At 53.2% G+C, this 22,071-nt stretch overlaps 1 protein-coding gene across 1 annotated transcript in view; it reads right to left on the bottom strand.

Annotated features, from left to right (window-relative positions):
* The window catches only part of ZNF362 (zinc finger protein 362), a 39,483-nt gene extending 17,751 nt beyond the window's left edge, over positions 1-21,732 (bottom strand). Inside the window, exons 1-4 of the mRNA XM_033115420.1 lie at positions 21,525-21,732; positions 6,996-7,121; positions 1,747-1,810; positions 1,332-1,578 (exon numbers count right to left, since the gene is read on the bottom strand). Of these exons, the coding sequence (XP_032971311.1) occupies positions 1,332-1,578; positions 1,747-1,810; positions 6,996-7,033 (349 nt within the window). The 5' untranslated portion in view covers positions 7,034-7,121; positions 21,525-21,732. The remainder of the gene's footprint in view (positions 1-1,331; positions 1,579-1,746; positions 1,811-6,995; positions 7,122-21,524) is intronic.
* Positions 21,733-22,071: the final 339 nt, after the last annotated feature.

The raw sequence follows: 22,071 nt of genomic DNA, 5'->3' as shown, positions 1-22,071 counted from the left end.
AGGGCCCGGGGGAGGTTCACTGGGCCCCATAATTCTTAGGCATCTCTGTAAGGAGGATGGAGAGGGGAAGAGAAGCAGGGGTGCCTGGCTGGCAGCAGGGGTGAGCCAGGGGAGGAACAAAGGCCCAGCCGCAGAGAAAGCCTGTCCACCAGGCTCTGAGGTGGATACCAGGCACCTCCAGCCAGATGACATCACACCAGGAGGTCCCCATGGCACCCCAGCTTCAACCTATCCAAGACTGAGCTTATGACTCCCCTCCCCCGCACCCCCACGCTTCTTCCTATGGTTCCATCTCTCTGGCAGCGCCTGGGAGACTCCCTCACCTCTTCCTATTCCTCACCCCTACATCCAGTCTAGCACCCAGGCCTGTCCGCTCTTCTCCCCAACGTTAATTCAGATCTGTCCACTTCTCTCGGTTCCCACTGCCTTGCCAGGGACACCATACTCCCCTGTAGATCTCCCTGCCTCCATGCCTGTCTCCCACCAAGCCAGTTTCCATCTTGCAGCCAGACCCAGCTTTCTAACGCAAATCTGAGCATTTCCCTTCCCTACTTAAAACCCTTCTATGGCTCCCCACTGCCCCAGGCCAAAGTCCAAACTGCACAGTGCAGCCCACAACCTAGTGCCTGCTTCCCTCCTCTCTAGCCTCAGAACTGGGGAGCAAAAGGGTTAGAACTGGGTTCTGGAACCACACTGCCTGCCTCTGCCTCTTCCTGGCTGTGCCTCAGTGTCCTCATCTATCAAATGGAGACATTAGGGTGAATGCATGAAACTGCTGTTTTTTTAAGTCAAAACGGTCCATTGTTTAGCCTAATACAGTACCAACCACACAGGACTGCTTGAGAGGAATAAAATGAATATTGGTGAACATATAAGGTGCTCAACTGGAGTTAGCTGTCGTGTACGACTATCAGCCTCATCTCCTGGCCTTCCCCACCTAGACTGTCCTACTCTTGCTTTCCCACTTTGCACATGCTGTTCCCTCTTGCTGCTCCATGTCCCTAGTTAACCACCAACCTTTCCTTGCTAATCAGCTCCTCCAAGGAACTCTTCCTTCTCCCCGCCCCCAGGTCTGGTCAGGGTTCTTCTCTGGATTCCTAAAGTTCTCTATGTTGACTTGACTTCCCTGGTGAGCCCCAGGTGCGCCCACCCTCATCCTGTTGATTTAGTGGGGGTGGGTCCCCCCAGTACAGGGATGGAGCACATCTGATGGCTGTCTAGTCCGACTGGCACCGCCACCCAGAGCTCGCCCCCAAAGCCCCACCTGCCCTGCCTTTTTCACCAAACCACACGCCATCCTTCCCACATTCCCCACCCAGGCACCACCGTACCTGTGACAGTGCTGGTGGCTGGCCGCGCATGCAGCGCCACGTCGGGCTGGGGCACGGCCTGCGGGTGCAGCCCCGGCACCTGCTGCAGCTTAGGCAGTGACATGACCGCCTGGCTGCTCTCGGCCGGTGCAGGCGGCACTAGCAGTGGCTGTTGTGACGAGGCCGACGTGGGCGGCAGGTGAGGGGGCCGGATCTTCTCCGCCATCAGCTGCTCCTTGATCTTGTTGATGAGGACCAGGTTGTCCAGCTATGGCCAGAGGGGAGGAACTGAGAGGGCTTGGGCCCCGCCTGGGCCTTTCCCACGGAGGCCAGTCCACCCGCAAGCCCCTCTCCCGCAAGCCTCAGCCAAGCCCTGGGCAAAGTAAAGCAGCTCCAAGAGGGGGAGGGTGGCCAGAGGGGCGTCACGCTGTCTTACCTGGCTGGGCATGGTGGGAGGAGGGGGCCAGAAGTAGGGGTTGTTAAATCGCGGCTCGGCCATCCTGCGGGGAGAGAGCGACTGTCACAGGGAAGAGGCCCTCCGCACAGGCCTGGGGGAGCTCCCATCAGCTGCCCCATTCAAGTCTGGGCCCCTGTCTGGGATCCCTGCTCCTGTGGGACCCTCACCCTGCAGCAGAGCAGGCCGCCTACCAGGGCCTGGGGAACTATATCTCCAGGATGAAAAATCTGGAATTCAGCGTCTCCCTCAGGGGGCTCAGAGGACAAAGGTCACCTCCAGATCAGAAAGCTTCCAGTCCCTCCCCTACCCCCATCACCCTGAAACTAGCAGACCAATCCCCATCCCCCAGAAGGGCCATAAGCTGCAGGGCCAACCCCTGAATGCATCGATTCCACACAGAAGTCCCCCTCCCTCCTCCACAAACTGAGGAGTCCTGGGGCAACTTTGTAAATGGCCAGAGAGCAGAGGCAACTGCCCCCCGACCAATGACCGCTCTAGTGCAGACGTCCTCATGAGACCACTGAGTTATCAGACATACAGCCTTTCTAAAGGGCAATTCGGCAGGACGACTTACGAAGACCCAAATGATATCGGCCTTTGACCCAAGAAATTGTCCCCTCCGGAAAATTATCTTTAAGAAACAAGCATGGCCACGTGCAACACTTTACCTACAAGAATGTGTCAGCAAACTGTGCTTAAGGAGGTGGTTGAGGAGCCCTAAGGCTGGGGCAGCTTGGGGCTCTTTGGCAGAAGTACGTGAGTCTGTCTGGTGGCCCTCACCTCGCAGGGTTCAGGGTAGGCTTGTGCAGTTAGGAGGCCTGTTCAACCAGGGAAGTAGAAGGATGGGCCTTCAGAGTTCCTTCAGTCTTCCACAGGTTCCCGCCTTCCTGTGCCCCCCACGTAAGTCAAGATGGGACTTTGCAGGGACCAGGTATTGCATTAAGTCTTGCTTCCTATCCAATTTCTCTTACTTACCTCTTTTATAGTCATGAATAACTAAAAATCTAACTGGTATTGTGGCTTAAATGAAAACTTTATTTTAACAGGCAAGGCCAACACCAAGTGTCTTCAACCTCTTTTCCTGGTCCTACAAGCCTGAGAAGCCCCTACTGGAACTGCAGCAGGTTTAAGAAGAAAACCCTCCATAAGGACATATCTAATCTCAACACTTTTTAAGAAAGATCTTTTATATGAATTATCTCTTGTGATCTTTACTTGAGAAATAGGCACAGAAGGTATTGTAACTCCATATTAAGGGTGAAGAAACTGAGGCTTGGAGAGAAGGGAAGAAATCTGTCCAAGACCACAGGGCTAGGTAGGGTTCCAGAGTAAAGACTAGAAATCAGATTTGCACAAGCTGGTTCCTCTGGGGAATTTGCTTTGCAAACCCTCATCCTCAGTTGAGCAAACATCCACATGCAAAAGACTCAATACCTATATACAAAAATCCTGGCCTCTCACTCCCAGCCTGGGGACCGTTCGGGTCTGAGCCTGGCCAGGCTGGGGATCAGAGTATCTTCCTCTGGGGTGGCTGCCCTCTAGGAGCCCTCCTGCTCCCACCTCCCACAGACACCAGGTTGCCCTTCTCTCTACCCCATCCCACAGCCCCACACAAGAAGCACTTTCTGCCTGCAGTTCTCCCTGACTGCTCCCTGGGACTTCTTTCTCAGAAAGACCTCAACACAAGAATAACAGGGAGGAGGCTGTCATTTACCAAGTGCCTCCTTGTGCCAGGCACGCTGACACTGACAGACAGGTACCCCTCATCCGCATTTTACAACTTTGGAAACTGAAGTGCAAAGAAGTGGAGTGACTTGCTCAAGGTCACACAGCAAGTAAGCAGAGAGCTGCGATTCCCACTCTCAACTGTCTGACTCCAAAGTCCAGCTCATCAGTCCTTTAGTTGTTCAGGCCCAGAAGTTATCAATAACATGAGCTGCACGACAGAATGACTAAATCAAGGAATAAAAATCAGAATTATTTTAAGACAACCCCACACAATTATCTAGCACTGCTGATAGTTTACAAAGCTCTTCCGTACCCACTGGCATTCTCGTCAGATCCCTGGGAAGCAGGGAAGGATTTTTACCCCCATGTCACAGAGGCAGAAACTAGGGCACCAGGAGGAAAGCACTTTGCCCCAGGCCACACGGATGTGGAAACAGGAAGGAGTGCTGTGCTGCCACGCTGGGCAGGGGCTCTCTGAGTTTTCTTCATCTGTAAAATGGGGTGAAACAGTCCTGGCCCAGAACTCTGCTCACTGCACCCAGCTGTTCCTCAGACAGTTCTGGGGCAGCTGTCCTCTCCTCCTCCTCTTCAGTTCAATGCCAAGTTCGGGCTTCCCAAAGCCCAACCCTGGTCAGAAAGGTATGCGCAAGAGGGTGACTTACCTAGGGTCCCATAGCTGCACTAGAGCATCTTCTCTGCTATGTTTTGGGCCCCTGGCCAGGCAGGGACTACGTGTTACCCTGGCTGGGAAAGCAGGCCACAGAGGGGAAGGGGCTGCCTTGGGTCATTTAATGTGATCTGCACGGCCTCTGACTAATGTCTGCCTCCTTCTCTGGCTGGTGTGAAGTAACTTAATGATCTGTTCAGTGACCCTGGCCCTGGTGTACACCCACTGTGTGTCAGATTCAGGGAAGGCCCGCGGGGGAGGGAGGGAGCACTTGCTGAGATCCTGCTGAGTGTCAGGCACAGCACTAGGTGTGCACCAAGAGTATCTCACGTGAGGTGAGCCCCCAACAGGCGTGGGAGGTGGGTATCCACCTGCACAACCCCGGGACCTGCATGACATGGAGGGCCATGGCAAGACGGGAGGGGGAAGGTGGTGGCTGGGGCCAGGCTAATCTGCTCAGACACTGTCTTGAGGGAAGGGTTTTAAGCAGGAGAGATCGGTCAGATGTGTGTTTAGGACAGGTGGACGAGGCAGAGGGCATTCCGGGCAGAGGCAACAGCTTGAGGAGAGGCATGGAGATATTACAGTACAAGGCAGGTTTGGGACAGTAAGCAGCCACCCACCAGCACCAAACAGAGAGCTGGAGAGTGGTAAGGGGCTGAGAGACAAACGCCAGTTGGCAAGGCCTTGAATGCCGTGCTCAAGTTTTGGATGGGTGCTGTTGCTAAGAAGGCATCAAGCAGTGTGCTGGGCCAGGGGAGCCATGAAGCCGAGGGGACCAAGGTCTGTGGAAGAGGCGTGAGGACGGCGCCCGGTGCACAGAAGACTAGAGGTGCTGGGGCAGAGTGTCCGTGCCAGGACAGGCAGAGGAGACACACTGGCGGGCTTCACGCCCGGCGGAAGCCTCGATTCTGTGCCGTGAGCCCTGAGACACACAGCCCTGATCTTTGCAGGGGGAAAAGCAAGCTGTCATTTTGGGTTTTTTGTTCTTAAGGGGGGAAAAAGTTGAATGGGTGGATGAACGAAACACCTCCTAGAGCAGCCTCTGGAACCAGCATCCTGATGGCAGCTGGCCCACCCACAGATCCACCCATCTGTCCATCCATCCATCTATCCATCCGTCCATTCTGGATATATCCTGTGAGCCAAGCAGAGGACCAGTGCTGGGGAACCTGAGGCAAAGGAAGAACCCTGCCCTCTGGGAACCCCAAGTTAAGTGGGGGAAGCAGATAAGTGACCCACAAGCTATTGCAAAAAAGAATTTTCACTATGACACCTACTACATGCCCCCAAGGACCTCCATGTGGTCAAAGGCAATGGGGCACCTTCATGGCCTCCCTGCCACCTGGGCCCTTTGGGAAGATCTGTGTGCAGTGGTCCCTAGGTCCCTCATCTTCTCAGTCTCTCAGAACTCCCCCACCCCCAGCTGGGCCCCTCAGGGTAGGGCAGGAACTTGCTCTCTCCCACTGGCCTCAGTCCCTGGGTGGCCCATCTACTCTAGGACTTTAAATAGCAGCCAACCCTCAAGGCTCCGCCTGCAGCCAGCCTAGGCCTCTCTCTGGAGTTCCAGGCCCAGCTTTCCAGCTGCGTCATTAACACGTCCCCCTACCTGCCTCATGGGCTGCTCGGACTCAGCAGGCCTACGCTGGACTTGGTCTTCCCCTAAGACGGGCACCTCCTCTATCCATCCCCAACTCCGAGTGGGCATTCCCATCGGCCCAGATGCTCCTGCCACAGACACACATTGATCCACAACATGTCCCCTCCCTCCCACTACCAGCCACATCCTCGGGATTCCCACTCCTTTACACCAGTCACCTCACCTGGCCCATGGAACAAACTGCTTCACTTGGAGCCTAATGCACCTGGGTTCAAATCTTGGCTCCAACTCACCAGCTGTGTGATCTTGGGCAAGTCACTTGCTCCTGGCCCCACAAGTAAAGGACGAGCAGCCCAGAGCCAGGGACCTGACCCAGGATGGTAAGAAAGGATCAGGGAGGACTGCCTAGGGCAGAGGATGTCTGCTTTGGGTCTTAAAGAATGAGTGGGAGTTAGCCGGGCAAAGGAGTGGGGAGCATTCCTGGCAGAAGCAGCAGCCTGAGCAAAGGCCCAGAGGTGAGAAGCAACACAGCATGTGAGGGCAGGGAGCTAAAGCATTCCGATGTGGACTGGGAGATGGGACATGAGGTTAGAACCATCAGCCGGGGGCCAGACCCAGAAGGTCGATTCCTGAAACCTAGGTCTGGAGTCCGGACTTGAAGCACTGGGTGATGGGATGGAATCCCTGGTTTACAAAGACCCCTCTGACTGCTAAGTGTAGACAGGACTGGAGAGGCCAGAAGTGGATGCAGTGGGAGGACACCCATTAGGACGCCCCTGGGGAATGGAGGTGAGAGGCAGAGATCACACCTGGGCCACGCAGGAGACAGGCCAACGAGGCCTGGCTATCTGATTAGAGCTGGAGACCAAGGAAGCGTGCAGTTGCCCCCGATGGTGTGGCCTGGGAGGTCCACTGGATAGCAACGTGGACAAACACGGCCACAGGAACATGCAGACAGCACCAAACTCAGACACACATGACAGACACAGACCCACAGCCCCAAACATGGACAGATGAGGACACAGCCACTCCCATGAGCAGGAACCCACAGCCACCAGGACAGAGTCACAGGTGTATGCAGTTAAAGTGGGTAGGTGCACACAGCCCTCGGTGCAGACCCAGAGGGAGGCAGTGAGGGGTACTCAGGGAAGCTGGGATGAACACAATGGCTTGAACCCCCAAAGAACAAACCCCTCATTAACAGATGTCAACCTGGAATCACAGGCTGCTTACCTAGAATGTCCTTTCCCACTTGGTGAACTTCTACTCATCCTTCAAGACCCAGCTCAAGTGTTCCCTCTTCTATGGAGCTTTCCCTGAACCCCCAGTCAGCCACTTCCTCTGTGTTCCCAACAGCACCTTGTACATGAGAATAACAATAACAACAATAACAAAATGGGGCTACCATTAATTTCAGGCACTGTGCTGAGTATGTCATATGTGTCAGGTCACTGAATCTTCTCAATGACCCTGTGACATGTGCATTTAATAGAAGAGGAAACAGCAGTTCAGAGAAGTTGACCAACATGCCCAAAGTCACACAGCTAGCAAGTGATGGAGTTAGGACGCCACCCAGTACTACAGGGCCAACCGTGTCCGAATGCAGTTATCTGCTTCCCTGGGTGACTTCCCCACCAGACTACGAGTTCTTTCTAGGTAGGCCTGGTGCTCATTCACCTCTGCCATTCCAGCATCTAGCCCAAGGTGGTCTCAGAAACTCTTTGTACAATGAAAAACTACAATAATATCAACTACCTATTTTTGAGCACTTACAATGGGCCAGGAACTGTGTCTGGGCATTTTACAGCCATTCTTTTACTGTTGCAATAGGCCCATTATAAGGAAACTGAGGTCCAGAGAGGTTGAGTAACTAGTCTGAGGTCACAGAGCCCAGTCTGGATTTGAAACCAGGTCTGTCCATCACTCTCTCCTACGAGGGTGGCCTCTGAGGACAGTCTAGCAAACTCCACAAAGGGGCACTGGGGAAGGGGCACTGCAGAAGGGGTACACTAGGTGCCAGGCCCTGCCTAGACAGACACAAAGAAAACGGGCGGCCCAGGGTGGAATGGGACCAGCCTCGCCCGGTGCAGGGCAGTGGGTGCGGTTGAGCAACTTATGTACCACCCCCATCCCCAGCCTGTTCCACAGACATTACAAAATGAGATTTGCCCAGACCCCATGGCCACAAAGCAAATGGGAGGGAGCAGGACCCAAAACTGTCCCGACACTATGATTACCAGGAGGCAAAAATAAAAACCTGCGTCAGAAAAAGCAAGCGGCAGGGAACCACGCCCAGAGGGAGGCTGGGAGCGCTGGGGGAGGCGGCTGGAGCGGATCTGGCTTTTTGTCTTTGTTTCTCTGATTTCCAGATTCTCTGTAATGTCGTTCAGTTGCTTTTATAATCCAAACAATAAATTTATTCTGAGAGAGAGAGAGAGAGAGAGAGAGAGAGAGAGAGAGAGAGAGAGAGAGAGAGAGAGAGAAGAGAAAAAGAAAAGGGTTGATAGAGGGGTGGGGGAGGGGGAGGAACAGATGGAGGGTCTGGAGGCGTGGAGGACGGGGGAGGTCAAGGTCAGCTAGTGGTGGGCACTCAGTTGACTGCTGCGTGCCAGGCCCTGCAAAGCCACCTCCTCCAAGCACATAGGACCTGGGTAGTAGGTAGCAAATGTTAGCAAGGGCTACCTGGCATTCAGTCTGCACTTTGAAGCTGGTTAGGATTCTACCAGGTGGAGAAAGAAGAGTGTCTGGTCCAGGCCCCCTTCATCTATTGCCAAGAGTCTCCTCACGGATTTCCCACATCCCCCATTCGCGCTGATACTTCTAAAACATAAAGCAGATCACAACACTGCCCTACTTAGTCACTCTGCAGTCACTCTGCAGTCACTCTGATACTTCTAAAACATAGATCACAACACTCCCCTACTTAGAATCTTCTATAGCTCCCTACTGTCCTCCAGGCCAGGGCTGGATAGCTTGGGCTTTACCATCCAGCCCCTGCTGACCTCTTTGGCCTCACTGGTCTTCCAGCCTTACACTCTGCACTGCCAGACTGAGTTCCCCCAGGGCTCCACTCCTCACTTCCTCACCTTCAGTGGGGCTTCCTCCTCGCCCTGTGCAAACCCTCTGCCCTCCCCATTTCACTGGTTAACTATTATACAATGTATCCCTCAGGCCCCAGCTTACAGGCTATTTCCTCTTGAAAGCCTTCTCCAATGCTCCACCTCCACCTCCCACATTGTGTTGGGTGCCTCTCCTCTCTGCTCCCTTTGTGCCCTGCATTTCCATCATCAGACACTTATTGCTCTGTTTTCTGCCTGTTTTCTCATCCATCTCAGCTGTTAGTCTTATTTTCTGTTAGGGCAGAATCATGGCCGCGTCATTTACCTACTAAGTCCCACACAGTACCTGATAAATGTTTGAATGAATGAATGAATGGTCTAGGTAGAGGAACTGAAAATGTCATGGCCTGGATAAAGGAAAGTCCCTTCTCCCTCCTCTGGGTCCCTTCCACGTACTCTGACACTATACATTGTCCCGTGTTACACTGTTCCCTATTTCTCATATCTGAGCCCTATCTTCCTAAACCATCTGAGAAGGCCCTCTGTGCTATAAAGACTAGCAGACCAAAAAGGATGTTAACTGCTAATAAACACAGAAAACGGTTTTGCTTTCCTAGCGGTGAAAATTAAATGAGCGTCATCTGTTAAAATAGCAAAAATAAATAAGAAAATGATGAATATGCAATGCTGGTGAGGATATGGTGAAATTGGCACTCCCATTATTGCTGGGAGTATAAATTGGAACAATCATTTTTTAAGACAATCTGGCAATAATGCATCATAAACTCTAAAAATTTTCAGACTTCCTGGCCTAATGATACCATTCTTGGTCATCTGTCCCTAGAACATTCCCCAGATATAGACAGTTTTATGCACAAAGCTGTTTGCTTCAGTGGTTTCTTACAATGGCAAACACCTGGAACATTCACAGTTTTAAACAGTAGGAGGATGGCTCTGTAAATCATGTTAAACAGTGACACAGTTTGCAGTCGTTAATAATAGTCAATGTTTACTGGCATTGTAATGACTTATTTAACACTTATATCAACTTTAAAAGGAACTGAGGCACAGAGAGATTAGGTAACTTGCCCAAAGTCAAGCAGCCTGGGTCTGATTTGAACCCAGAAAGCCAGGCTCTAGAGCCCATACTTTCCACCCTGACACTGGATCATTAAAAGAAGGATTAAAACCATTCTACAGTTGTTTAGAAAATACTTGTGAGACAACATTAGTCAGGGGAGGAGGAAAGAAAGATTTTAAAAATTGTACATTAGAGCAATGACATCTATAAAAAACTACATGCTGAGAGAAAAGAGGGAAACACCAAGATGAGAACAGTGGTGGTGTTTCAGACTTGTCTGACTTTTTGTAGGGTGGTTACATGACTTTATTTAAAGAATATTTTTAATAAAACTACAAGCTTTGGCCAAGAAAGACACCCCAAGCCGCCCACAGCCCCACTAGGATTCTGGCCTCAGTCCCTGCAGGTTTACCCAGGAGAGAGGGGCTCGGACAAGCCAGGGGCTCAAAGTCCCCCAGGGAGCCTCGCACCCTACCCTAGACCCTAGCCAGGAACACAGACTCCCACTCCCGTCTGGGGGCTTCAGGGAAAAGACCAGGCCAAACAAAGGAGAGCCTGACCAGGTCACTCACTCTTCCCACTTAAATCCCTCTTGTGTTCCCATCACTTTGGGGTACAGTTCAGACCCTTCAGCATGGCACCCAGGGGCTTTGCCAAGGAGGCCCTGCTGGCCACAAGCATCCCAAGAGGTACCTGCCTCCCTCTAGCCTCACTACACTAACTACAGGTTCCCCAAAACTACTTGCTTTCTCATGCCACTGTGCCTTTGCACAGGCTGTGCCCTTCCATCTGGGGTCCATCACCCAGCTGCAACGCTGCCAGGTTCCTATCAACCATTAAAAGTCAGTTCGATGTCACTGCCTTGGGAAACCTTCCCGAAGGCCGCTCCCCTCCAAGGCTATATTTGCAGCTCTTCCCCTGAGCTCCCACAGCTGCCTGGGCTTTCCCCACCAAAGCACTGATCCCACAGTCCTAAAATTGCCTGGTTATTCGTCTGCCCGGTCCCTACATAGCAGGGAGTCTGGTCCGGTTCTTGGTTACAACCCCATACCCAACTCAGCCCCCCAGCTCACCCAGCTCTTCCTCTGGGGCCTAGCTAAAAGTTACTTTCTGCTCCTCTCCCCAAAAGGAATTGGGCCACACTGTTATATACACCCACTGTCCCCTGCATTCTCCCTCCTCCACCTTTGCATCACACCTCTCAATACTCCTCCAGCCCTGACCCACGAGAACAGAGCCACCCCTGCAGGATCAGAGCCAAGTGCTGGCCACACAGTAGGTGCTCAAGTGCCTAGTTCATGCTAGGTGCCTAAGAAATCTTCACTGAGAGAATCATGAGAGGAGAGGGACTGCCCATGTGAGCCTCCAAGACTGAGAAGTTTGTCAGGAGAGGGAGAGTGGAGGGAGAGCCTTCTGAACAGAGGGGCAGTATATGCCAAGGCATGGAAAGCCGCTGGTTTCCTAGGATAGCAAAGGTTCTCAAACACATTCCCTGCCCCAGAGAGGCAACAAGCTACTGCTGGGGTATGCCTGGGCTAGGGTTGGGGTGTTCCGGGGAAGATGAGCCCACCCCACTGAGGGATGAATGAAGATTTCATGAAGGTGGGACTTCCAAATGGGGAGTAGGGGAGATGTCAAGAGAGAGACGGCAGGGAAGGGCAGGCCATGTGGAAAGAACTGCACATGCAAAGACTCAGAGGCAAGAAAGCACGTAACGTCACAGTTGGTCTGCTGTGGGTAGAGTGCAGAAATTTGCAGAGGAAAAAGGGAAAGGTGGCCAAGGCAGTTCATAAAGGGCCAGAATTACAGGCTAAGATGCTTGGATGAAAGGCCAAGGGCCTGGGGGGATGGCGTGGGGGTGGGGAGCAGGGGAGATTCCTGAGCAGGGGAAGGCCACGGTCAAGGTTTTCAATGTACAGGTCATGTGAGGCCAGAAGCATGAATGGCCTGGAAGGGATGAGCAGGAGATGGTCTAGAAGAAATAAGCTGAGGTTTCCCATCTTCCCAGCACCTTGAGACCCCCGTGTGCGCAAAGGTTTCCTCCCACGACCCCTCTGCCCCACTCCATGCAGCCCAAAGCCCTGAGCTCCAGCTGCTGCACCCCACCCCACCCCCCAAGACCCAAGCAAGCCTTGGAAGCTGGCTCCTGGGAACTTCCTGTGAAAAACAGGCTCCCGAGGGTACTGGATCCAATTAGGCTGGGTTTCCGTAGCCCTGCGGGGTTGGGACGGGCTATTTCCATTGTGACGGTGGGGCTGATGAGAGCAGGAGGAGGCTGCTGTCTGTGCCCTGGTCGATGGCAGCAGGGCTGCTGCGCCTTCCCCTCGGTCCCCGCATCCCACCACCAGCCACCCAGGGCAGTGACCCTCTCTGGGAGCCTCAGTGCCCTGGTGTAGGCAATGGGCCATGACACCCCTCTCAGGGCTGAGGGAATGTTCTGCAGGCTTTGAACACATACACGGCCTTCTCTACTTCCATTTCCCCTGGGGACCCCCAGCTCCCCTCCCCACAGGGAACACCTTCTGCCGGTGTGAAATGACAACAACAAGAACAACAGTTACAGAACACTTTTCCACGTCAGGCGCTATTAGATGCTTTGCAAGCATTTCTCACTCACGCTCCCAATGACCTTGTGAGGTAGATACTGTGAACATTTCAAAATAAACACATTCAGAAAGATGTTTAGAACACAAACGAATAGCTTTGTGACTTATCATAAAGTCCACATCCAGGGTACTCTAGACGCCGCCACCCCACGTCCCTTCTCAATTGCAGTCCCCTTGCATCCCCCAAAGATCCCACCCTTCTGGCTCCCATGGTAATCTCTTCCTTGCTCGGGGTCAGGAATGAGGCTCAGAAGAGTATGTAACCTGCCCAAGGTCATGCAGCTGATGAGGGCTGAGGAAGCTGGAAACCTGTCATCAGCGCTGTGACCTTTAGCAAGTCCATTTCTTTTCTGGACCTTCGTTCCTTCCTCTATAAAACAGATTCAACTAAATCACAGCCTGGGTCCCTGGACTCTCTGAGCGGCAGTGTGGCAACTGAGGAGTCAACAGTACAGATTCTGAAACAAGATAGTATGGATCTAAGCCCCAGAGACTGTTACCACACCAGGGATAACAATGATATCTCCACAGTGTTACTGTGAAGATGAAGTGAGTTACTACGTACAAAGTCTTTAGAAGAGTGCCTGGTACATGGCCAAGGACTCCCAGTTAACTACTGCTGTTGCTTGTTGTTAGGTTCTCTAAGGCACAAGGGAGCCTTTCCCAACATTCCAAAGACCCACATGGCAATCTGACCAAGCAGGACCCAGGCTGGGGGATGGGGAGTGCCGCAGTTCTGGGAGCCCCTCAGACCCACAGGGCTACTTTGCTGACTGGAAAGCCAAGTCTAGGATTAACTCAAAGCAGGAGAGCCAGCTGCTACACCCCAGCTGTGGCGTGTACAACGCATGTGAACTTTCGAGACAGGTCCTAAGGACCATAGGCCAGGAACCCCCAGCAGGTGGTCATAGCATGTGTTCGTTATATGTTCTCTGGACCCCTGGGGCAAACAAGCTGTAGGGCAGGTCAGATAGGGCTCAGGCCTGGAGGCCGGCAGACAGAACTGGCCATGAGCAGAACAAGGCAGCAAAGAGAGGGTTCGGCAGTCAGGGACAGTGGTGGCGAGTGCCAGGGGTGGACATGTGGGGAAGGGTAGAGGGGCCGGGGAAGACCTATACTGGCCCTGCCAGACCAGGCCCACCTACCTCCTGGTCTCCTACACCCTCCCCCAGGTCTCATCCAGCGGCTTACCACCTTCTCTACATTCCTTGATTTCCCCCCTCAGGGCTTTTGTCTAGCCGCTCCCTCTGCCTGGAATGCCCTCACCTGGAAAACTTCCGGCCACAGTTCAGATATCACCTCTTCCCAGAAGCACTTTTCCCCTACACACACCATTACTGTTCCTCATGATAGTCAACCTAAAAGCACGACGCTATAGGAAGTCCTCATCACAGAAAATTAGTTCCTTCCCAGCATTTACCCAAATCTGTAATCACATCATCATTTGCGATCTTTTTCTAATGCCTATCTCCCCGACCAGGGCAGGGCCCATGTCAATTTTCCTCACCTCTATCCCCCAGCATGTAGCATAAGGCCTGGTAGTTAGTAAATGCTCAAGAAATACTGGGGGACAAAGGTAGGAGATGGAAATAAGCTTCCTGCTCCACCGCCAGCAGGTCCAGGCAGGATGTGGGCACACGCGAGTGAAGGGTGTGCCTGAGGGATCGCAGGCACAACCCAGACTGTGAGGTGACACCGCATAGGTACATGTGAATGTGCACACGCAAATGCACCTGCATGTGCACACACACATGTGCACAAGTACACCTGTACGCAGATGATCAACCCGGCGTGTACCATGCGTGTGCAAGTACACAAGGAGGGGGAGGCACGCAGCTGCTTGTCATTTCCTGGGAGGGTGCACAGAGACACGTCCCTACATGTGTGTAATCCTGTGGGTGGCAGGAGTGCATGTGTGCCTGTGTGACGTGTGCATCGTGTGTGTGGACGCACACTCCAGCAGACACGCCTCCTGATCTCCTGGCTCCTGCAGGCCCACTTCAGGGCATCTCTGGTGGTGTTTCTGAAATAGCACGGGAGCACCCCAAAATGAGGAGTAGGATCAAAGGTGGAATGGCTGATAGTACGAATACGAGGTATGATCAAAAAATACAGTGAATGTTTAAATTTTTAAAAAATTATTACAATAAAAGACACACTGACATTAATCCCCCTTAAAATACTCCCCCTCGCTTGGAACACACTTATCCCATCATTCTTGCCACTTTCTGAAGCAGTTCTGGAAGTCCTCTTTTGTGAGTGTCTTTAGTTGCGCTGTTGTGACTGCCTCCATGTCCTGAATTGATTCAAAACGTTTACCTTTCACAGTCATTTTGATTCTAGGGAAGAGCCAGGAGTCGCACGTTGCCAGATCCCGTGAATAAGGTGGATGAGGACACACCATGATGGTTTTATTTGACAGAAATTGCCATACCAGAAGCGATGTGTGACACGGGGCCTTTCCATTATGAGCACAAAATACGGTGAATGCTGCTGCTGAGTGCTATCCAACGGAAAGGCAGGGATCTTCAATACGGGAAGTGGTGCGTTGAACCTTAGTAACAGTGTGTGACAAGTTTCAACTTGTTCAGTGCAGTCAGTCGGGTGTGAGCTACGGTTGAGAGAAGGTGTGTTTTCAAGTGTGCCGTCAATCAACCTCCAACATGACAACACTCCATGTCACACATCGCTTCTGGTACACGGAAATTTCTGTCAAATAAAAACATCACGGTGTGTCCTCATCCACTTTATTCACCGGATCTGGCACCGTACGACTTCTGGCTCTTCCCCAAAGTCAAAATGACCATGAAAGGTAAATGTTTTAAATCGATTCAGGATATGGAGGCAGCCACATCAGCACAACTAAAGACCCTCACGAAAGAGGACTTCCAGAACAGCTTCAGAAAGTGGCAAGAACAATGGGATAATTGTGTTCGAAGAGAGGGGGAGTATTTTGAGGGGGATTAATGGCAATGTGTCTTTTACTGTAATCAATTTTTTTTATTTAAACATTCATCGTATCTTTTGATCACACGTCATATGTAAGAGTGTTTGAGTGTGTCTGGGGGATGTGCCCACCCTAGCCAGGTGTCCCCCATCAAACCCCAGAAGCTGAAATGGCTAGATTGTCCCCTCAAGGAGCAAGACTCTTTTGCCCAAAGCTCAGAGAAGGACCCAGATGGTAGGGACAGAGGAAATTAATTCTGTGGCCACATGGATGAGAGAGGGACAAAGCAGGATGCTTTGGGCCCCAGAGACAAATCCCTGGGCCTCCCCACCACACCTTACCCATGAAAGACACCATTGGTCCGCTCCCCCAATCCTACCTAGCCTCCAAAGCCACCTCAGCCCCGGGTGTCAAGAAGTCATTCCCACAGCCTCCAACCCACTTCCACCATGCAATGCCCACTTCCCAAATCCCACCCTAGTGCCAGGCAAGGCACTGGGCCCTCATACAGCCTATGCATCCAGGAGTATGCCGCCATTGTGGAAGTGAGACCAGTGCTACTGAAGGAGGAGCTTCCCCAAACAGGCCTGTTTCTACCTTTGAACTCCAGGCACATACTATGGCAGCCTGTTGGTACCTAGAGAGCGGAAAGTCCATTGGGCAAAGCATTGCACGATGTGAGTGTCCTTCGATAAGGCCTATTCCTCTACCTTCCCACTTTATTTTCCACAATGCACAAAATAAGGTGCCACTGGATAATCTGTGAGGTCTACCTCTCCAATTAGTGCATGACCTTAGACCTTCCAGAATGGGGGACATAAACAGCATCAGATGTAGACTTTCTTGGGGCTACATGGAGAGATACTGTCCTCTCTCCGTAAGTACACCAAGCCTGTCCAACACCCTAGAACAAGTGCCTAGCATGGTGCTACAGAGACAGGAGGAGCTTGGCATGCGTTCTTCGTACACACCATTCATTCATTCATTCATTCACCCATCCATTCATTTATACATACATACATACATACATTCAACACCATGCACCAAGGCTGGCTACCCTCAAGGAGCTCACAACCCAGTCGGGAGAAGGAGGCTACTGCACTCAGAAGCCATAAGGTCAAAAGCAGTGGGAAGCTGTAACGTTCATATCACTTCCCAAGTGTTATTTACAGGGGAGGTGCAGGACTTGACACTTCATTTAAAAAAAAAAAAAATCTTTCCAGCAGTGACAACTGTCTGACCACGGGAGACTGGGGGGCCTGGAGAGGAAGGAGCCCCTCTGCACACCACTCTCACAGAGGTCAGAGGGCCTTTTACCAAGGATGTGGGAAGTGGACTCCTGCTCTACGCAGGGGTGGGTGAGGGTGGGCTTCCCCTCAACAACTGTGATTCTAAGGAGGAGCCCCAGAGTGCTGGGTTCAAATCCCACGACGCCCCTGGCAAGGTCCTTGAACTCCAGCAAGTGACCTAATCTCTCTGTGCCTCAATTTCCTCATCTATAAAATGAGCGTAATAATGAGGATTAAATACATTAACATTTATAACGCTGTTTATAACACGACCTGACACAAAGTAAGCACTCTGTGCTGCTTAATAGGTAAAGCAGTGAGAGTCCCTTTGTAAGATTCTAAATCCCAGATCAGATCATGCAAACACTCCAAGTGTCAAAGGTTCTGAGGCAGAAAGCTTCTCAACGCTAAGGTTCTGAGATTGGAAGAGACTGGGATTCTTAGATCCCGTGATTTAATCATCTCATTATTTCTTAACAACAGCACAGAGCCTCCCAGGGGAGGAGAGTAGAGAGCTCAGTGTCACTTCATCTCCTAGGCACCGCCAGGGCCAGCACCGCACCTGGGCTCCCTAGCATTTCCTCACCTCCACTACACCCCAGCCACACCGTGCTACAGCCACCTGCCTACTCGCCTGCGCGGGGTTTAAGCATATTCCAGCAGTGTAGACAGGCAAGAAGTGCAAATAAACACATGAGAAAATTTTGGATCCTGGTAAGAGCTGCGGAAAAAATAAAAGGGGCTGACATGACCAAGAGTGACAGTGGGAAGCTATTATAGAGCCGCTGGTCAAGGAAGCCCCTCTGAGAAGGTGACATTTGAGTCCAAACCTGGGAAACAAGGAGGTGCCAGCCATGCAAAAGTTCAGGGAAAGCATTCTCGGTGGGGGATGTGCAAAGGCCCTGCCAAACAGGCTTTGTATATTCGAGGTGCAGAAAGAAGCCAGGCTAGAGGTGGTGGGACTGGGGGAGTGTGGGGGGAGCTGAGGTTGAGGGATGAGCAGGCCCGGACCATGAGGCCTGTAGGCCCACACTCCCTTGTAGGTCTTTGGATTTTTGTTCTTTGAAATGCCTAGGAAACATTAGAAGAGTGTCAGCAGGGGAATGACATGGTAGAGCAGGGCTTCCAGGGTCCCCAGATCATTTGGCTCATTCTGAAAACACCACGATGATTTTCAAAATCAAGATAGTGCCTAGGCTGGTCATCAATAACCCTTCTATTTCAGTTGGTGTATATTGAGCTCCTACCACATGTCTGGCCAGGGCTGGGAGACACTGCAGACACTCTTGTTCTCACTCCCAATAACCCATGAGAGACTCACAGAGTATCCCATTTTAAAGATCAAGAAACCGAGGCTCAAAGAGGGGGAAAATGTGCCCAAAGTCACACAAGCCATGCACCACAATGCGCAAACCGTCATGTTCAATTCACAAATGGTACTTGGCCCTGGCACCCAGATCCACCATCGTGACGGCCTGTGAACTCCTTTGGTAGTTGTAAGGCTCTTCTCCAAGAAACTTTCCCTGGGGACTCATGCAGACACCCACAAATACTGCCCTGAATAGTGCTATATGCACTTGTAGTCTCATATCGTTCCCAGTTGGCTTTGGAGCCCCTGAGGGCTGCACTTGTATCTCACATGGTTGTCCAACCTGAGCTAAGTGTGCCAGGGACTGGATGGATGGAAGGATGGACAGATAGATAGATAGATGGATGGATGAGCGGACAGATAGATGGATAGATGGATGGATGGACAGATAGATGATGGGTGGACTACTGAAATAATTAACTAATAAACTAATGAATGAATAATGAAAATAATGGAATGACCTCGCAAACCAATAAATGAATAAACTAATGGATGGCAGATAAATTAACGAATGAAGGAACAACTCTTACTTTACAGAGAGGAAACACCTGCCCAAGGAAGGGCTGGGGCCAGGCCAGCTTCAGACCCAGTCCACACTTCACCCACACACTAGCTTCCTCTCCATCTGGGGCCATCGTACATCCATTCCCCAAGGCCGCAGAGTCTATTCCTCAGTCCCTGGGATAAACCCACGTCTCCACCAAGTGTTGGCCATTAGAGTGCCCACAGTCCCGTCACTACCAGTAGTCACAGCCCTCCTGAGCACAATGGAGCCTGGCAGTGGGTACAGTGGCTCCCTCTTCCCTCTTATTGCCTCACTCAGAAGGGAGACAGGAGACCAGGGCTCTGGTTCTAGCTGGGACCCGAATTACTGGGTGACTTCAATCGAGTGGCTTCCACTCTCTGAGCCCAGGTGACTTCTCAGCGCCTTTTCAGCTCTGGTATTCCATAGGGTAGGGCCTCTAGATTTTTACACCACTGCTGTGTCAGCAGAAGACTTTGTGTGAGAGACCAAAAACTAGAAGGTGAGAAGGAGTCCTGCCCATGAACACCAAAGTCCACCTAGGAACATGCCCCGCCGGACAAGGAACCTGGAAGCTTGAGTTTAAGCCTTCCTCTGCCACTGCTCAACCTCTCCAAGCCTCAGTTTCCTAAATTGTAATATAGAGTTACATATCCCCACCTTGACAGTTTTAGCCCAACCAAGTGTCTGGGAAAGGCTGGTGTGATAAAGACCATGCACCATACTGTACACACTGTAAGTTCCACTCACTCGGGAAGTTGTATGATGGGGGCAAGGGTTGGGGTGGTGAAGGGAGACCACTAGAATGCTGTCCCATTCTAGTCCAGTTCTGTCGAAAATGCCTCTCCCAGGGGTCAGGGCCAGAGAACAGTCGAGAGAGCATAGAAGTGGAGTCTGAACACCTGGGTCCCTGATTCAGCTCTCCTAACTGGCAGTGTGACTTTGGACAAGTCTCTTCCCCTCTCTGGACTTCAGTTTCTCCATTTGAAAAATGCCCGGCCTGGTACCCTCAGGCCCAGGGATGACAAGTTCTACAACCCTGAACCCCTAAATCCCAGCCTTCAACACCTGACTCTGCTCTCAGGGAGCTTACACTAACTGCCCTGTGGAGCCAGGGCAGAGACCAGGAGTGAGACTAGAGGGGTCTCTCCTCCAGGAGACGCTGGGGTAGGAGCCAGACAGGCTCAGGGTCCTCCGAGGATAGATTCTTTCCCAACAGAGGAAAGACCAGGCCCAATGTGCCCTGGTGCCATGGACAGCACCAGCCACCCCTGACCTGGACTTCAGATTCCCTCTGCAGTTTGCAAAGCCAGCTGACCATGACCTGTCCAGCAAGATACTTCATGAACTTCACTTAAGTCCAAGCTGCCTCCAACAGGGGAGCCTCCAGGGTGCTGGCAGGGGAGGCAGAAGCGGGTAGGAGCCACCACAGGAGAAAGGCTCAGATTATCCCCACTAGTAAAACAGGTGAGCCCTCACCACCACCAGGCAATTTCTCCTGCCCCTCCCCTTAGACAGGACCCACTGGGGCTGCCCATCTGCACCCAGTCAAGAGCCTAGGCCCCTGAGCCTTCACCACCAGATGCTACATCCAGGGGCCAGGAGGCCCACCAGGCCGGGGAAGAGGCTCTCCAACTACCAACCAAGCACACTTGCCCAAGGGCTCCCAGAGCCATCCCAGAGCCCAGGGCAGGATTCCCGACTACAAGCCCCCCCACCCGACCCCGACCACCCATGAAGGAGACAGACCCACTCCCCACACACGCTGCTCAAGGGCAGGGTGAGGGAGAGCAGCGTTATTTCCTCATGCCAAGGGTCTTAGTCGGAAACCCTGGCCCCACTCCGAGCCCCTACTGCCAGCCCTCTCCCCTAAATCTGAGACTATAGTTCCTTACAATACCATTTTTATAGAGCCCCTTCCAAAAGACATTTCTTGGTCCCCCCAAACCCCCACCCCCAACCTCCACTTGCCCTCCACAGCTCTGAGGAAACTGGCAGTTAACTTTTTCCCAAAATTCCTGCAAAGGCGACTGGCTGGGGGGAGAAACGGACCCCGAGATCCTTTCGCGGCATTTCACCGCCTTGCAAAAGAAAAAAAAGCTTAAAAAAAAAAAAAAAAAACTTTCGGAGTTAACTTTAAATTCCCAGCTCTCCCCCCAAATCGCCCAGCGGCTTCCTTTTTTTTTTTTTCTTTAAAGTGCAATTGCATTGTGTCTCACCTCCCCGAAAGGCTTGCGGCTCTCGCCAAAGAAAAGGAAAAAAAGCCAACCCTTCGGGTGCCCCCTCTGCTTCCAGCCGCCTCTCCCACATTCTCAGACAGTTTTATTAAAATTTTCAGACAAAAGAAAAACAAAAATGGCAGCCTGGCTTATTTTTAAAACAGGACAGGGACGCCATATTCTGCAGATCTGCAAAAAAAGGGAGAAATCCGGTACTGGCCGCTTCACCGGGCCGGCTGCAAAGTGCGCGAACCGCGCAGTCTGCGATCCGTTTATTTGCATTAAGCCCCATGAATCATTGTTTACCGGAGAATTGCAGCAGGTTTGAATAGCCCGGCTTAAGAAAACACACACACACACACATACACACACACACATACACATACACACGCGCGCGCGCGCGCGCACACACGCACACACACACTCGGAGCAGACCCAGACACGCCGCCGGAGACACTTCCTACCCCGCGCGCCGCCGCCGCCGCCCCGGGCCGGGCCGCAGGCGCAGGCGGCCCCGGGCCCTCGGAGCGCCCCGCCGGCACTGACAGCGCCCGCGCCCCGGCCCCTGCCCCCGCCCGCAACTCGGCGCAACTTTCCCGCGGGCGGGCGCTCGGGCGGGCGCCCGCCGCCGCTGAGCCCTCTCCCCGCGCGCCCCGGGCCCGCACGGACCTGGCTGTGCTGGCTGCGGCTCCGAGACGCGGCCGCAGCCCCGCGCCCGGCGGCCCGAGCAGGGCCGGGCTGGGGCTCCGGCTTCGGGCTCCGGTCTCCGGCTTGGTGCGGAGCCGCGCGCAAACCTTCCGGGTCGCCTGCTGTTCACTTCTGGGTTCTGCAAGCGCCGAGGCGGCGGCGGCGGCGGCGGCGGCGGGAGGCTGGGTCTGCAGCGCCGCGCGGCCCCCCGTGCGCTCGGCGAGCCCCCGCGCCAGGCGCCCGGCTCCGGGGGGGCCGCGTCGGGCCCCCGCCTCTCCGGCTGCGCAGCCCGTCCGGCCCCGGGGGCTCCCGCGAGTGGGCAGCGCCGGGCGCGGGCGACGGCGCGCGAGGGGAGGGGTCCGGGCGGGGGGCGGGGGCGGGCCGCGCGTTGGGGGCCCCGCTCGGGCCCCGGGGCCTCGTCTAGCGCTCGCCGCCGCCGCCGCCTCTGCCGCCGCCTTGCAAAGTTGCGCGGCGCCCCCCGCCCGCGCCGCGCCGGAGGCAGAGCCACAAAGGAACTCCTCGCCCCCCT

The sequence above is a fragment of the Rhinolophus ferrumequinum genome, chromosome 9, assembly GCF_004115265.2.
Source record: "Rhinolophus ferrumequinum isolate MPI-CBG mRhiFer1 chromosome 9, mRhiFer1_v1.p, whole genome shotgun sequence".
NCBI lineage: Eukaryota > Metazoa > Chordata > Mammalia > Chiroptera > Rhinolophidae > Rhinolophus > Rhinolophus ferrumequinum.
Note: the sequence above shows the minus strand (reverse complement) of the source record. Positions and strands in the feature narration are given on the sequence as shown.